At 50.2% G+C, this 15,877-nt stretch overlaps 1 protein-coding gene across 11 annotated transcripts in view; it reads left to right on the top strand.

The window, feature by feature from the left end:
• Positions 1–15,877, top strand: part of TRAK1 (trafficking kinesin protein 1) — a 161,883-nt gene that overhangs the window by 75,771 nt on the left and 70,235 nt on the right. For all 11 annotated transcript variants that reach the window (XR_004950600.1, XM_036219858.1, XM_036219856.1 and 8 more), the window contains one exon: positions 8,468–8,662. Coding sequence is in view for 6 of the 11 variants with exons in the window: in XM_016163286.2 (XP_016018772.2) it covers positions 8,468–8,662 (195 nt within the window). In the remaining 5 variants the exon portion in view is untranslated. The remainder of the gene's footprint in view (positions 1–8,467; positions 8,663–15,877) is intronic.

Consider the following 15,877-nt stretch of genomic DNA (forward strand, 5'->3'; position numbering starts at 1 on the left):
GAGGCTGTGCCTGTCTCTTTGGGGCTGGGATATGAGCTGGGAGGTGGCACATGAGGAATTGAGCCGAGGGATGGACATACTGTTCGAGTGTTAAGCCACAAGCCTCACTTACTGATTTTTTTTTATTATTATTATTAAGAAAGCACATTTAGTTAAGTAAAACCCCAGGGGGCTGATGGGCAGCTCTGAAAGGTCAGTGTGCAAGTACCTCTCAGGGGACTGGGTATAAAAGCGAGACCCACAGATCCGGGGCCAGCAGTCTGAGGGCGGGGCTTCGGGGCCACCCAGACACACCTCTGAGAGAAGCGGGGGTTTGCAGTGCGCTGGCATTGTCACCCCCACGCACAGCCTCGGAGAGGGTCCATAGTTCTGCTAAAATGCCTAAAATTAGCGAAAGGAGGAAAAATGTTTTCTTGCAGGTTTCTTCTCTGGGGCATCCTCGGAAGGAGCCAGTCATGTGTGGGTCAGGGTTGGGAGGAAGCCGGCAGGTGTGGACTCCCGCCCAGCCACTCACTGGCGGTGACTTGGGCGCCTCACTAACCTTCGGGACCTTGGGTCCTGGACTGTAAACCGTGTTTCTGGATAGCTCGACCTCCACCCCCTGCTGGTGAGTGAGAGCCATGAAATGCAGGAGATTCATGCACTTTGCAGCATTCAGGAGATGTTTATTGAGCACTTGCTGGGCGCCGGGCAGGGTTCTGGGTAAACAGTGGAGAAGCACTCGGCGCCCAGGTTGGCACTGCCACTTCTTGAGACCTCTCCTGTGATGGGTGGAGCAGCAGGCCATGGCCCAGTCCTGGGTCTGTTGCTGGCTGCTCTGTGACCTGTGGCCACCTCCTCAGCTTCTCTGAGTACGGCGTCTTCTTCCATTAAATGAGGTGGTCGAGCCAGTAACTTTTAGTTCTAATGGTCCCTTCATGGCATGTAAAGTCACAACTTCTGTGGCATAGAGAGTAATTGCTAACACTGAGCTCCCTGGGGATGCTTAGGTAAGGCTCTAAATTCTGTGACCCCGTGGTTAGGGGAATTTTCTAGAAGGATGTCTTTCAGGCACCAGTTGCAAAGTACCATGTGTGTCACCAGCACCAGCATGGTCTATGGGTGAGTCTTTGAGTCTGTGCCCTTTAAGCCTAATAATTTTGAAAAAAAGGAATTGTCTCCGAGCCTGTACAGAATGGTTTGCAGAGTGGAGAGGGGTCGTCTTGCGGTGTCTTCGCACCTTGGCCATGGGTTTGCAGTCACTGCCAGGTGCGGTGGGTGACGAGAGGCGCTCACCACCTCCGGCCAGAACTTCCTCAAGCACAGACCTGGGGTCTTGCTTCTGATCCACTGCCCTGGTGGCCAAGTAGAAACTTGCTGGGTGAAGAAATGGGGTCATGTTGAGACGGGGAGGAAGAAATAGGAGAAAGATGGGGTTTTGGACGACGTCTGGTTTTGATGAATTCAGGTTCCTTTTGTTCTTTGATTGTCAGCTTTAGCATAATCTGGAACATTCTCCCGAGACACAGAGTGAGAAACCAGGATGGGAAATCTCGGCGTGCAAACTGGAGGCACATGTGTTTAATTTGGCCCTCGGATGTTTAAAAAAAAAAAAAATTCTAAACGAACGTTCAACATTTAAAAATCAGAGACTCTCATGTAAAAATACGGATCCCTGGCCTCGGAAGAAGTTGGCACATCCAGGGCCCCCCGGGGCCTTCTCGGTGGAGCAGGATGTGCTGTGAGTGGCGAGGCTGTCCCCAGACTCGGCCCCTGTTCTGGCCACTAAGAGACATTTAGGGTAAGAAGAGAGCTTTTCTGCAGCCTTCTCCTTTTGTTCTGCAGGTGAAGAGACTGAGTCCCGGACAGACCACGATGTGACTTCCTGGAGTGAGAGGGTGAAGTCGCATCCCCTCTGTCAGCAGCCCCGTGTTCTCGCTGCACGCAGGGCCTCGCACCCGCCAGCAGGTGGCAGCCGTGGTGCCGTGGTGCCTTGCGGTCCGTCTGCCCTGATTTTCCTCTTTCCTCCCTGCTCTTCTCTTCCCCTCTCCCGCTGCTTTTTGCCAGAGTTTTCTCTCACTAAGTTTCCCTCTCTGTCCAGCACTGCCTTTTCCCTTTTTCAGACTTCCCTCTTCCCTGCTGTTCTCCCCAGGATCTCTGGGGGCCCCGGTGACTGTTTAAGAGCATCCAGGATGGCTCTTCTGCACACTGTGCCCCTTTGCAGCCCTGAGGCTCTCTCTGCTCTACGGGGTCCAGAAAATCCACCCCATCCGGGATCAGTCGCCCCTCAGAGCTTGGAACTGCATGGTCCTAGACGTGCTGGCTTCTGCCTGGAGGCCAGAAATCTGTAGTTTTACATGAGATTCTCTGATTTTTAAATGCCGAACACTAAGTTAGAGCTACCGTTTCTGCTGTAAACGGTAAGCATCGTCTTGGGCGCTGGCAGGTTTCATGAAGTTGACACGTCACAACCTGTGTGTCAGTGCAAATTCTCGGAAGGGCCTCCTTCTGGCCCCTGTCGGGGGGTGTTTCTAGCCCCAGTCAGGCACAGCGTGGACACAGCTGAATCTATAGCTCCAGATACTCCAGACGCTGAGCAGCCTCCAGCACCCTCTCCCACCTCCTACGCAGCCCAAAGTGAAGCTCTCATCCTCCATAGAGGGACCTGCTCCAAACCTTTGCCTTGGAGGAAACCCAAGAAATGGCACGGCCCTGAAGAGGTGGAGAGACTCATTGTGTTTTGCTTCTAGATTAGTGCCATAAGAATGCTGGGCAGTGGATTGGATCAGCGTTTGCCAAGTGGTTAAGGGGACTTGCACCTTCCTCTGGAACTTTCCTCCATGCTGGACGAAGACCTAGGGCGATGGTGAGAGGGGCCAGATCGCACCACCTCCCCCGCAGCGGAAGGCTGGTGTTCGCCCGTCCTGGGCGGGCAGGGGGTCGGCAGACCAGACCCGCACCCATCGCCGATTCTTCCCTCCCTTCATTCCATGATTCATGCAACGCTCGCACTTCCTGTCACCCAGGTGGGTGATTCAGAGCGCCTTCTCTGGGGCTCACGTTTGGTGGAGACAAGGCCACAGAAAACATTTATGACATCGTCATGAAATAAGCTATGTTCTAAAGACAGAGCCACAGGACAGAGGGCAAGGGTCGCTTGACATACAGGGGGACATTTGAGCGATATTTCGAAATGGGAGTTTGCTGGGCGGCGAAGGGCATTCTAGGCAGCTAGAACGACTGGTGTCCAAAAACCCCAAGATTTCTGCAAAAGTGTGTTTGGCCTCCAGGAAGAAGTCGGCATATCCAACAGAAGAGGTGTTGGAGAAAATGGCAGAGGCCGAGCTTGATGAGAAAGGCTGTTTGGGTCTCGCTTGCGTTAACAGAGACCAAGATAATAGTGGCTTCAAGAAGGCAGATGTTTCTTTCTTTCTTAATAGGCCAAGTGGAAGGTGGCCTAGGAGCGCTGCGCCCCGCCCGCGTGTTCCAGGCACCCAAGGGTGCTCCGGTCAGCCCCCGGTCGTTGCCTTTCCTTGGACGGCAGCCCCATCTCCGCGGTCCCCCAGATGGAAAGGGCGTGACTGGGGAGTTTTGTTCACATCCCGTTAACCAGGCCTGTGGACACACCTGATTACAAGGAAAGCCGGGAACGGTCATTTTGAGCTGGGTGACCGTGTGCCTGGCCACACCTTGGGGGTTACATCACCAAAAGGAGGAAGCGGAAATCAGATGTCGGGAAATCTCTGTCCAGGGGCCTGTATCCTAGGAAGGTGTGGGCTGAATCATGAAACGCTTTATGGAGAACGGGAAGTTGTTTAAAGCAGGGCAATATGGTGATTTAAAAAGCACCTTTCCACAGGTGGGGCCGGCAGTACCCTGGCCAGCAACCGTGGTAGTGGTGGCGGAACAGGGAGATGCTGAGGGTGGGTCCCCCCTGACCGCCTGGGCGGGCCTGGCCTTTTGATGGCTGGACGGGCCGCGGGTCACTGCATCCTGGGCTGTCATTTCTGCAGATCTCCCCAAAGCCGTGGACCTGTTGGGGTCCGGGTTCTGTCAGGAGGCCGATGCCCTTCATTCGAGACTAACCCAGAAACAAATTTTTACAGATTGTTAGTGATGAGAGTTGCAGCTCAGAGAATGACAATCGGCCGCGTGAAGGGCTCCTTTCCTCCGGGTTGGGCCAGCGGTGTCTTTTTAAACCATGAAGCTCCAGGGGAGGGGACAGGGCTGTCCCCGTGGTTCTGCAGAAAAGTTTCTTCTGTGCTTGGCTCTGCTTCCTGTGCTCTAGAAGGGACCATCGTTTCGACACCCGCTTCCTTTGTCAGTGTGAGATGGAACATCCCTAACGCACTTGACGAAGTCTTCTACCTGTTTAGAAGAGAAACCTCCTGCCCAGAATATCCTGGGAATCCCCCAGCCTATCTGGTGTGCCCGCCCTGGAGATGGACAGCAGAGGGCAGAGCCGGGAACACAGCCTCCAGTCAGACAGCTGAGGTTCCTCCTACAGGATCAGCCACCGCGTGACCTTGATCAGCGAGCTATTCCGCAGGCCCCGGGAACCTCAGCTTCCTTGTCTCTAAAGCAGCAATTATTATCTACATCTCCGGCTGCTGGGAGGGCCAGGAGACGCTCTGTCGGTGTGTGGCTTGGTGCCCGGAGTGGAGAAAGCATTCCTGGGGCATTCTCGAAGGCTCTCCTGTTATGCTTAACCCAACCTCAGGCCTTGGATGTGTCTTCTCCAAGAGCCAGTTGTAGCGTCCCCCTCACAAGAGGTCCCTGAGGCCTCTGGCCCTGCAGCCAGGGTCAAGGAGACCTCCCTGGGTGGTCTCTATAATCCTTTCCAGTGTCCTTATTACTTTGGGCCTTCTAGGCAGCCGAAAACTTGCTGGTGTTTATGTAGCTGGTCACAGTACAGAAAAATCAAATATACAGTTTTTAAAAAGGCGTTTTGGCACAGCTTCACCTTTTGATACTTTATCTCCGCTGGTCATCATCTGTTTTAAGGAAAATGGTATCTCTCGGGCACAAGGAGCCACACTGTAAATAGGTTGACCTTCAGCCCTGGTAACGTGGAAGGACAGGCCAAGCCTCGGCGTTTGAGCAGCTGCCAGTGCGCTCGCTAGTGACATGTTATTCTTAGAAGGGATTTTTTTATTTTTTGGAGGGGGGGCGGTGCACTGTAGCCTTCCCCACCACCAAACAGCAGTGACACCAGATTTCAGCCTGCCGTGCGGGTGTGTCATGTAGGAGCGTGTTGGTCCCTGTCTGTGCCCCTGGGACAGCTGGCTCTGCCCTCTGGGGGGCACACCTGTGTTTAGCCGAGCGGTGCTGCCCGCTGGCGTCAGCCCTCTTTGACCCCGTGTCCCCTCCGTCAGGTGCCAGCCCTTTTCTAGCCGTGAGGCCTCCTCCCGCGAGGAGCTTCGTGGGAACTTACTTTCACTTGATTGTGAGGGGGAGAAGTGTTTGCTTAGTTGTGGGCCCGTCCTGAGCCTTTCGAGTGGTGTTTTGTTGTTATGGGGAGAGCAGAAGAAAGAGGAGGTGTCTTCTTGTCTTCTGTCTTGAGCTGGGCCGTTGGCTCTGGCCCGGGGGAGGACATGACTTCTGTCCCCGACAGACCTTTGCAGAGCGGCAGAGTGGCACTGGTGTGGTTTTCAGTCGGCCGAGATGCCAAGTGCGCTTGCCGTGACATTCCCCACGTTAGGCTTAAACCCGATGCTTCTGCTCCTGGCCCCGCTTCCAGGGTTAAAGAGCTTCCCTAATGCTCTGAGTTAAAGTCCCAAGGTCTTCACTTGCTGCTCAGACTCTTTCCTTAGCACCCGAAACAACGAGCTGACTCCCAGAATCCTAACTGTCTACAAGGAGGCTTTGCGTGTTGGATTGAGCGAGGAGGGGTGGTAGGGGGTGGGGTGTCGGAGGCGGGAGGGGCAGCCACGGGTGGCTCCGCCGGGGTCCTGCCCGGAGGGTCACTGAATGTCCTCTTTACCTGCGATGGCGTCTATTTTTCGCCTGCTGTGTGGTCTTCTCATTGCACTGGGGGATTTCCGTCAGTCTGGACAGCTGTTTTCTGGGCACAGGTGTCTCCACGTTCGGCCTCCCTGCAGGGGCCCTGCTGCCTTCTTTGCCCGGGTTCCACGGGAGAGGGACGCAAAGGGACCGATCCCCCCTGCTGTGCCCGCTTTCGTCCTGCACCGGTCCCCACCGTAGGCCCTCACGGCTCTCCGCCAGCGGCCCCCTAGCCTGGAGCACCCTGAGACTCACTCGGCCTTTGCACCCCTCATCTCCTCGGTGTGTGCTTAGGGCCGGGCCTCTCTCCTTCAATTCGATACGAGCTTTTAGAAACACCCATAGTTTTGATCTCTTGCCAGCAGCTCCTCTGTATTTCCCCTTGCTGTTGGGTTTTATTTACCCTGAGAGTGTTTGATTTTCCCTCCGCCCTTTCTCATGCCTTCGGAGACGGACCCGGGACTGAATCCCAAGCTCTGTCCTCCTCCTCGATCCTCCACCCGCGTTCCCTGCTTCCAGGCAGGAATGCGGTGCAACAGCCTTCTTAAGAACCGACACCCACCCCCGCCCCGCGCTTGTACCCTTATCTTTTGAGTGGTTTTTCTCCTCCAAGACTCATTGCTGGACCAAAACACCCCGTTAACTCGTCTCTCTTGTCCAGCTCTGTGCCCCTTGGCGCCTGGGTTTTTCTGTGTTGACAAACCTACCGCTACTCACGGGTCCTGAGCACTTTCAGTGACATGGGCCGGTGCAGGGACTCATGTCAGAACTGTTGACAGCTAATTAACGCTCACTCATTAGCATTTATGTTATTCATTTTTTTAATTAATTGATTTTTTTATGATGACATTGGTTAACGAAATCCAGTAAGTGTCAGCCGTACCCTTTAACAGTAAGGCGTGTATATGTTTACACTGCGCGTTCACCTGCCATAGTTAGGTTTCTTTCTGTCACCACTTATCCGACCCCCGTTGCCCCTTGTACCTTCCCCCTGCCCCCTCTGCCCTCCGCACTACCCTCTGGTGTTCTTTCAGTCCTCGTAGGGGTGGAGAAATTGCGTGAGACCGACCGGTTCTTGTCCTGGGTGCGTTTGCCCTGCTGCTCTGTTCACGATTTAACGAAAAGGCCTGCCGGCCCTCGTGTGCTTCGTGCGGGTCGGATCGCTGTCACGGCACCGTCACGGGGCCCCTAAGCACACTCCGGGCCAGGAATGCGCAGGGTTCGGTGGTGGATTTGAGGATGCCCGTGTACGGAATGTGACGATGCGAGAGGTCGGCTGTGACGAAGTGACGAATGTGAGAGGTTCGCCATCTCACAGGGGGATGAGTCAGATACTGAAATGCCTAGAAGACAGAACCGAGGAACGGCCGCGACGGAAGTCCTGACCGAATGCTACGTGCACGCGCTCACCCTTTGGTATCCGGGGGCTTTTGGTCCTAGGGCCACCTCAGATACCATTTGCAGATGCTCAAGTCCCTTGTATCAGATAGCGCAGTAAATCGTATATAACCTGCACACATCCTCCTGTATGCTTCAAGTCATCTCTAGACCACTTAGGATACCCAACACCGCATCAGTCCTATGGACGTTGTTGTTATCCTGTATTGTTTAGGAAATAATGACGAAGAAAAAACCGTCTGCCCTCGTTCTGTACAGATGCAGCCGGCGTAGGCTGAACTGCGGAATGCATGCCAGCAGCAGTGGGACTTTTTTTTCCTAATATTTTTGATCCGTGGTTGGTTGAATTCGTGGATGCAGAACCTGTGGATACGGAGGGCAGACTGTATAGAGGCAGAAAGACATATTAATTCTGCTCGGAGCAGAATTAAACACCAGTATGTCGGGGAGACATGGTATTAAGCTGTGCCTGGCATGGCATCTGCTGGCGTAATGGGGGGGAAGCCCCATGAGACACCAGCTTTGCAAAGGCAGGACCAGGGCTGTTGTGTTTACCATTGTGTCACCTGTGCCTCTGGCACTCAGGATGGATTTGGATGGATGGATGGATGGATGGATGGGAGGAATTATAGGTGGATGAACAGACGAATGACTAAATTAAAGCAAAATCCTACATGGAAGGGACGGCTTGAGTGGTAAAAGGGCGGCAAAAAGAAATTGGGCATGTTGGTGAAATTGTAATTGGTTCGGCTTCAGTGGACGGTGATTGAGAGAGAATGGCCAGAGAAAGGTTTGGAGAGGAGGACTTAGCCCCGATGGTGAAAGCACGGGAACTTTGGGGTCACTTCACCGGAAGTGGATGGCTAAAACAGCAGGAATGGTGTCAGGTAGGTCTTGGCAGTCAGCGTGCACAATAGAAGAGAACAGGGTTTAGATGGGAAAAAGAACCTTGATGTGGTCTCATCTGGTCTCTCCACGCTGGGGGTGAGTAGATGAAGATGCCTGCTGTGGGCACAGGGTTACTCACCAGCAGCAGCAAGGGCGTAAGCAGATCTGGGCTCTGATTTCTCCGTCTTCTTCCCTCTAGACGTGTGCAACAGCACTGATCTTCCGGAAGTCGAGATCATTAGCCTGCTGGAAGAGCAGCTGCCCCATTATAAGTTAAGAGCCGACACCATCTACGGTTATGACCACGACGACTGGCTCCACACACCCCTCATTTCTCCAGATGCCAACATTGACCTCACAACCGAGCAAATTGAAGAGACCCTGAAGTACTTCCGTAAGTCGTCTCCGATGGTGGCAGTGTGTGACGATGGCAGTGTGTACCGATGACAGTGTGTGGCGATGGCAGTAAGATGACTAGTCCTTAGTCATGACCTCAAATGAGATCGTGTACTGGTCACCAAGGCTTGTGGCCTCCCGTCTGTGGAAGATGCTCAAAGGAACATGGCTGTGAGGCTTAGCCACATAAGAGGCCTGCATTTTAAGTGTTCTGATTAGAAATCTGAGAGCAGTGGGGAACAGGTTCACATTTCCATTCGAACCAACTTTGTCTTCCTTGTACAGAAGAATTTGAAAATGCTCCCATTTGAGGTCCTCAGAAACTCGTGTTGGGAAAGAGTTTGTCTGCATTTAAACCAAAGGTATTGGCAACGAGGTGGCCGCTCGGTATTTCTATGGCGTAGCCAGACGTGTGTGCTAAGGCTGATGATTTCTGTGTGAAAGCCCACTAAGCCAGGGCTCAGGAGACTCCGAATGCCCCCACGGTGGCAAACCAGACATGTCCGAGGGCTGCAGAGCTGAGACGTGGCAGGGTGAGCGGGACACTGGGTGGTTTTTGCTTTTACAGTGTGTTTGTGATGATAAGGGCGTGAAACCTGATTTTGTAGACTTGGAAAAAATGTGATATTTTAAAAAATTCATATTAATAGTATTTCTGATGTTCATCAAGAGGTGCCTTTGAAGACAAATTTTACTGTTTACAAGTTCTTGGCAGCCCTGTGAGGTGCGTAGGACAGACCACTTCCTTTTCGTTTTGACACCTCTGGCTTTAAAAGTCAAGTTAACTTGGGGCCGGTCTAAATTAGTGATGTCACTTTCAAAGTGATGTCATTTACATATCTGTGGATCATTGTGTCACCTTAACAAAGTACAGCAATCCTGCTTTTACTTGGAGATGACTCGGTTTGAAACCAGTTTATAATGCATCTGTAAAGTTTTCTGTAATTATTTTCCCTACAGGTTTCCCATTTTCTTGAATTTGCGAAATCATTTATAATCAATAAGTCAGAAGTGCAAGTTTCTTCTTTAGAGCGTATCTGAGGCTGTTTTCACATTTTCCCTAGTAGGTATTAATTAGAAAGGAATTTTGTTTAAATTGACCTGTGTTTTTATACCTAACACAAACCATGTAGTCTGTTGTGAACACTAGAGATAATCAGTTTGAAATAGGAATAAAAATAGAATAATCCACACCAAGGCAAATATGAAGCATGTTAGATTTGTACTAAGGTTCAAGTTGAAGCTTTGGAACTTCTGGTGTGTCTCGTAGCATACAGGAAGCTCTCTGCAAGTGACTTTTGTTTATTCTCCATATCTGAATTGCCAAGGACCGGTGAACTGTGTGGAAGACTATGTCCAGAGTAAACCACCTTGGTAGGGTCCATATCTGGTTCTTTCAGACTACTTCACGGTAGAATTCACAACAGAACTATTTTTCTGGAAATGTCTATGTGTTCCTTACTCTTCCTTTCGATTCTGCAGGGCCCCTCATGGCCACTTCCGCTACAAGAGGCTCCTGGGGCCCTTCTCATATACACACCGATTAATCACTTACGTTCACAGTGTGATTGGAACACTGTTCAGGGGCTGTAATTCACTCTTTTCAGAGAACTTTTATATGAATTGCTTCATTTTTATCCCCTGTAAAATGTCTACAGTTTGGGCAGAGCTGGTTTTATTAAGGAAACGGAAATGTTTGGGTCGCACGGTATTTATCCCAGGGCACCAATCTACAGCTTCTAAAATCCTTGAGCAGTAGACATGAACAGACATTATTGTCTTGCTTGTTTGTTTTGCTTTCACTTATATATATTTGAGAGAAAAGAAAAATTCTCATGGCTTTGGCAGTGGATAACACAATTTATAATAAAACCGGAAGAACCAAAATAAACATTGAGCAGAGATTCTCGAAGCTCTTAGAGCATCATTGCACCCAAGTCTTACCGTAATTCCACGTTTTCCTCTGTGGTGCCTGTGCTTAGAGCAGAGTAGGTATTTGCTAAATCGCGGTTAAATGAATGATCAGGTGTTAACTCTTAAATGCAGCACCTTCTAGAGCAGGACTTTCAAACTGAGGTTCTGGGACCCGCTAAGGGTTTGGAGAGAGAAATGGAGGATTCTATGTACTTGCAAAAGAAAAAAAAAAAAAGTGCATCTTTGTTTTCATTAACGTCTAACTGAAATGCATCATTTCTTTTTATTGTGAACCTAGAAAACAAATCACGGTGGTATTAGCAGGACCTGTGACTTCGTCACCAGTAGAAATCATAGATATTTTCATATCATGCCACAGAAGAAGCAGAGACTTTGAAAGATCGCCTTCAGTCGGCATTGCTTTGAAATCACATTCATTATTAAATGTGCAGATAGATTTCGTTACTTAAAGCATTGATCAAGAAGCACATATATATCACAAACGTCTAAGTTGTAGCAACTGCATTATAATACAGTTGGTTTCTTTTATAGTTCTCTGTACTTTCTTTTATGTCTTCATAAAGGACTTTGAACCTTGCCAAACTGGCCGAGGGGTCAGTAGAGGCACGGGTTAGGAGCCCTGCTCTGTACGTGGTGTCCTTTTGGGGTTTCATTTGTTTGCGTACATGTGCGTAACCCTAGAGCTGCTGTGACGCCATGCTGTGCCTCACTGGTGTGTGAAATCAGTTGTGAGGTGTTTGAGAAGAGAGTATAACCCCTCTTTCATTTTAGATTTATTTTCTGCATCGACTAGGGCAGTGGATCCCTAATGTGAGTGGGAGGGGGGATTAGCGGTGTTCCAGGGTGTTCTGATATGCCCCCAAAGGAGGACCACTGGAGGAGCGGGTCATCCATACTGTTTATACACAGATCAGAGTTGGGATAGTACGCAACTCCCATTCCTACATGTCATCCCCCCAGAATGGAGAAACGATGCTTTGCCCCTCACCTGGCTTTGCTGACAAGTGGCAAGACAGATCTGGATGTCCACCTTTACCAAATGGTAGAATGAGCATTTCAGAAAAATGTCAACACTTTCATCGACAGGTGGATAAGTCTGAGACACACAGAAAATGAAAATGACCCCGCAAAGCAAATGTACCCATACAGATGGGCCATTCCGGATTAAACGGTCCAACGGGAAGGAGAAATAAGCAGCGGCTACTGCCTACTCTGTGCTGGGTGCTGTTTTTAATGCTTCATGCATCTCCGGTTTAATTTTGACAGTGACCTCTGATTTAAATAGTCTTGTTATCCTCATTCTACAGATGACACTGAGACTCAGGAAGTTACGCTCGCCCAAAGTCACATAGCTAGCAAGGTGGGATGCTGAGTTTCAAACCTAGGTTGTCTGGTTTGACTCCATATCTTAACCACTCTCTCAAAGTAGCCAAATGAGGGGGTGAAAAAAAAATTTAGTTTAAGAATAAAGCTAATTTGGTAAAAACGGGAGGAAAAAAACCCCCTTGGGTTCAGAATATGTCAATAACTTATTTTTTTATATAACACAAGCCCAACATGTTCAAAATCCTTTTTTTTTTTTTTTTTTTCCTCAAGGCCACTGTATCGAGGAAAACTCAGCCTGGTGTAGCTTAATTTCTTTTCTGTGATTTTTTCCTCCAGCCCGTGGTCTGTAGGTCTCAGGTGAGGATGACTACAGACCTCTCTAGTCACGTAACATTCAGCAGACACCAGACATGGAGGTTGTTGTGCTGGTGCGTGGGTAGCTCTGGCTCCTTCTGGTCCTTCCTTTCTGGACGCCAGCCTGTGTAACTTTTCAGTTAAGCAGTACTGGTCAGAAAAGAAACCTCTCCATGTCTCAAGCTCATGGGACCTGCCGCACACTTCACCTCTGAGGCTACTTGGAATGATCTTTTTCCTAAGAAGAGATTACGAAGCAGATAAGAGTTTTGAGACATCATTGCCTTGTTTGCTTTGACGATAATAAATCAGCCAGGTATTTATAGGGTGCCTGGTGTGGACCTGTTATCTTTCGTGAACTTGGTTTGTTTGAATTCCAGCTGAGATTCTCTGGCCGAGGCAGTGAAATCATCTGGCTGACTGATTTTCTTCCGTGACCTAACTAGGGACTTTGCACTGGGTTTGGTCAATGCAACAAGCTCTCAAGACCTTCGTCTGGGAATTTGCATATTTACCAGCTCCTTCTACCATGTTCATTTTTTTAAATTTAAACCAAAAAATTTAAAGCCCATGAATCTGGTCCAACCATAATTGTGCGAATGGGGCGTAAGAGGCCTGGGGTGAAGCAGCCCACCTGGCTCGCACAGGTGACTCGCACGAGGCCAGGGAGCGGGTGTAGGGCTCCGCGCTCCTGCCCCCAGTACTCTACAGTTGTGCCTGTGGAGTGGAGGCTGCGGTAGATATCATACCCCACTTCCGCCATGGTCATTCACGCGTGTCTGCAGTCTCAGGTGTCACGAGGCGTCAGTGAGCCTGAGTGTTACAGTTTACTCACACAGAACTTGTCAGAGGAGAGGGGACTCTGCCAGGACAAGGCACGAGGACACAGAGCATCGGGCACGGGGGTCTAATGCGTGAAAGCACGGGCTGAACCCCACCCTCTCCACGTGGTCATAACCTGACGTCCCTCTCTCTCCTCGTCCTACCTGTCCCTGGAGCAGGGTGGACACCGTGACCACTCCCTTCTGGAAGCTCACCTCACTCGCTCCAGGACTTCCCTCCTGTCTCTCTGGCCAGTCCTTCCAGCCTCTGTCACCAGTTTTTCCTCTTCTTCTGAGTTTCTAAATCAACCCTGATGCACCCAGAGAGCTTTTTAAAAATACACCGTCCCCAGGCCCCACCCTGCGAAGTCGTCATTTTAAGCCTGTAATTCCTGTCTGCAGTATCTGTGACACGCTGCCCTGGTGGCACCCAGCCTGTTTCTCCGCACACTCTCTTCCCAGAGCTTAGGTACCAGCCGCACGCTGGCGACTCCCAAGTGCACGTCCACCCCTGCCCTCCCCTCCCCATTCTAGGCTCACATCCCAGTCACGTCCACTGCCAAAAGTGGATTTTTTTTTTCCCTTTGGTACACATTCGTCTTGATAAGTGTGACACGGTTCGCCCCACTTCCCTTCCACTCTCTTTGCACGCTCAGTCGCCCGGCCAGTCTTTTCTCGTGACCCGGGTGGGTGTCGCTGCTCTTGTGCTTCTTCCCTTTGCTCTTTAGATAAAACGCAGGGTCTTCCAGGACCTGCGACCCGGCGCTTGGTTCTCTCTGTACCCAGCCTTGTTCCCTGCCACCTCCCCGCTGCAAGAACCTTGATCACACCAAACTTGCCCAGTGGAGGGTCCTTCTGACCCCTGCTCCTTTCCTTGCTATTTTTTGGTTCTCAACACAAGTGTCCCATCCTTAGAGAAACCTTCCAAACCACCCCATCCGTAGTGTCCCGCCCACCCCAACTCCTCTGCCTTTCCTTTTTCCTACCTTCTTATCTGTCATCACTGTTCGCTAACATAGTGGTAACCAATAATGACAATGATTCACCTATTTAGCAGGCGTGTGCTAAATGCTTCACCTTCATGAGTACACTAGGGTGTGTACACTAGATTTGAAGTACATGAAGAAGTTCTTTTTGGAAAATAATACAGTTTTCGAGATTTCGCTTATTTCTGTTAATGTTCCCAGATAGTCTCCTTTTACTGGTGATCTTCATCCCAATATCAAAGTGGTGTTTCTTCCTCCAAACACCATCTCTTTGATTCACCCAATGGACCAAGGAATTATGGCAGCTTTTGCGATCTTCCTGCCTGAGGAGGACCAGGCTATTGCCACAACCTGGGGAGACTCTGAGAAGACATTGATGCAATTCTGTAAAGATTACAACATCCGTGATTGCATCAAGAGCCTTGCTTGGGCTTGGGGTGATGTCACCAAGGCAAGCATGAACGGCATCTGGAAGAACACACTGAGGAGGTTCATCCATAGCTTCAAAGGATTGGCCAAGGATACGGAGGTTGCAAGAACCAGCGAGGCTGTGGTTGAGATGGCAGCTGACTCTAACCTGGATGTGGGCGGAGGGTGACACCGAGGAGCCTGTGGGGGTGACACTGAGGAGCTCCTGGAGGTGGTTCCTGAGGAACTGACTAGTGGGGAGTTGTTGGAGCTGAGAGAGGAATGCATAGCTGAAGAAGAGGGCATCTGCAGAAGAAGAAGAAGAACCCCCTAGAAAATTCACAGCGGAGGGTTTAGCAGAAGCTTTTGCAGACCAAGAGTCTCCTTCAAAAGTTTGAAAACCATACGGTTTTCATGAATAGAGAGGAATGTTCATGGTGCATTATCTGCTTACAAGCAAATCTAGGATGAGAATAAGAAACCAAACCAAGCAAATCTACAAGGACATTTTTCTGAAAAGAGTGACAGCTCCTTAAGAAGAGGCCCAGGCGGGTCCTTCAGGAGGTGTTGCAGAAGAAGACATTGTTGTCCTCTGCGATGACAGCTCCATGGGTGTTACTGCCCCGCAAGGCCTTCCAGTGGGATAGGATGTGCAGGTGGGGGACAGTGAAGCTGACGATGCTGACCCCACGCAGTCCTAGGCTAATGGCGTGTTTGTGTCTTAGTTTTCAACAAAAAGAGGTAAAATAGCTTTTTTAATCTGTACCTCCTCTGTGTTTAGATATGTTTAGATACACAAATACCATTGTGTTACGGTTGCCTGCAGCGTTCGGTGCAGCGGCATGCTGTACGAGTTTGTAGCGGCCACACCACGTATCCTGGGTGTGTTGCACGCGAGACCGTCCAGGCGTGTGTGAGTGCACTGTGTGATGTTCACGCGACGATGAAGCCGCCTAACAATGCGTTTCTCAGAAGGTGTCCCCATCGTCACGGACGCGTGCATGCAGTGAAGGTGTCCTCGTCTGAGTGGTTCTTAGGGAGGAAAGGTAGTTGGAGACCCAATCGCGAGTCGGGGAGCCACGCCTCCATCACCCACCAACTACACGTGTGGCCTCGGGCAGGTCACATAACTGCTTTGGGACTCAGATTTATGATCTGGACCATTAGCATTAAGCACTCTGCGAGCCTCTGAAATATGTCTTTGAGAGCTTTTCACTCCCTGATCAAAAGTGTCCTACGATGGAATACTTTTATTATTTTGTTTGTTTGTTTTATGGCAGTTCCTTTTTTGTGTGTTTTTCTGTATTATATAATAGAAATTAAGAGACTTGGAACTTTAATTTTCAGTTTTAAAACATTGTTAAAAAATAAAACTAGCTTTGT

Source organism: Rousettus aegyptiacus, unplaced genomic scaffold (assembly GCF_014176215.1).
Source record: "Rousettus aegyptiacus isolate mRouAeg1 unplaced genomic scaffold, mRouAeg1.p scaffold_m13_p_4, whole genome shotgun sequence".
NCBI classification, from domain to species: domain Eukaryota; kingdom Metazoa; phylum Chordata; class Mammalia; order Chiroptera; family Pteropodidae; genus Rousettus; species Rousettus aegyptiacus.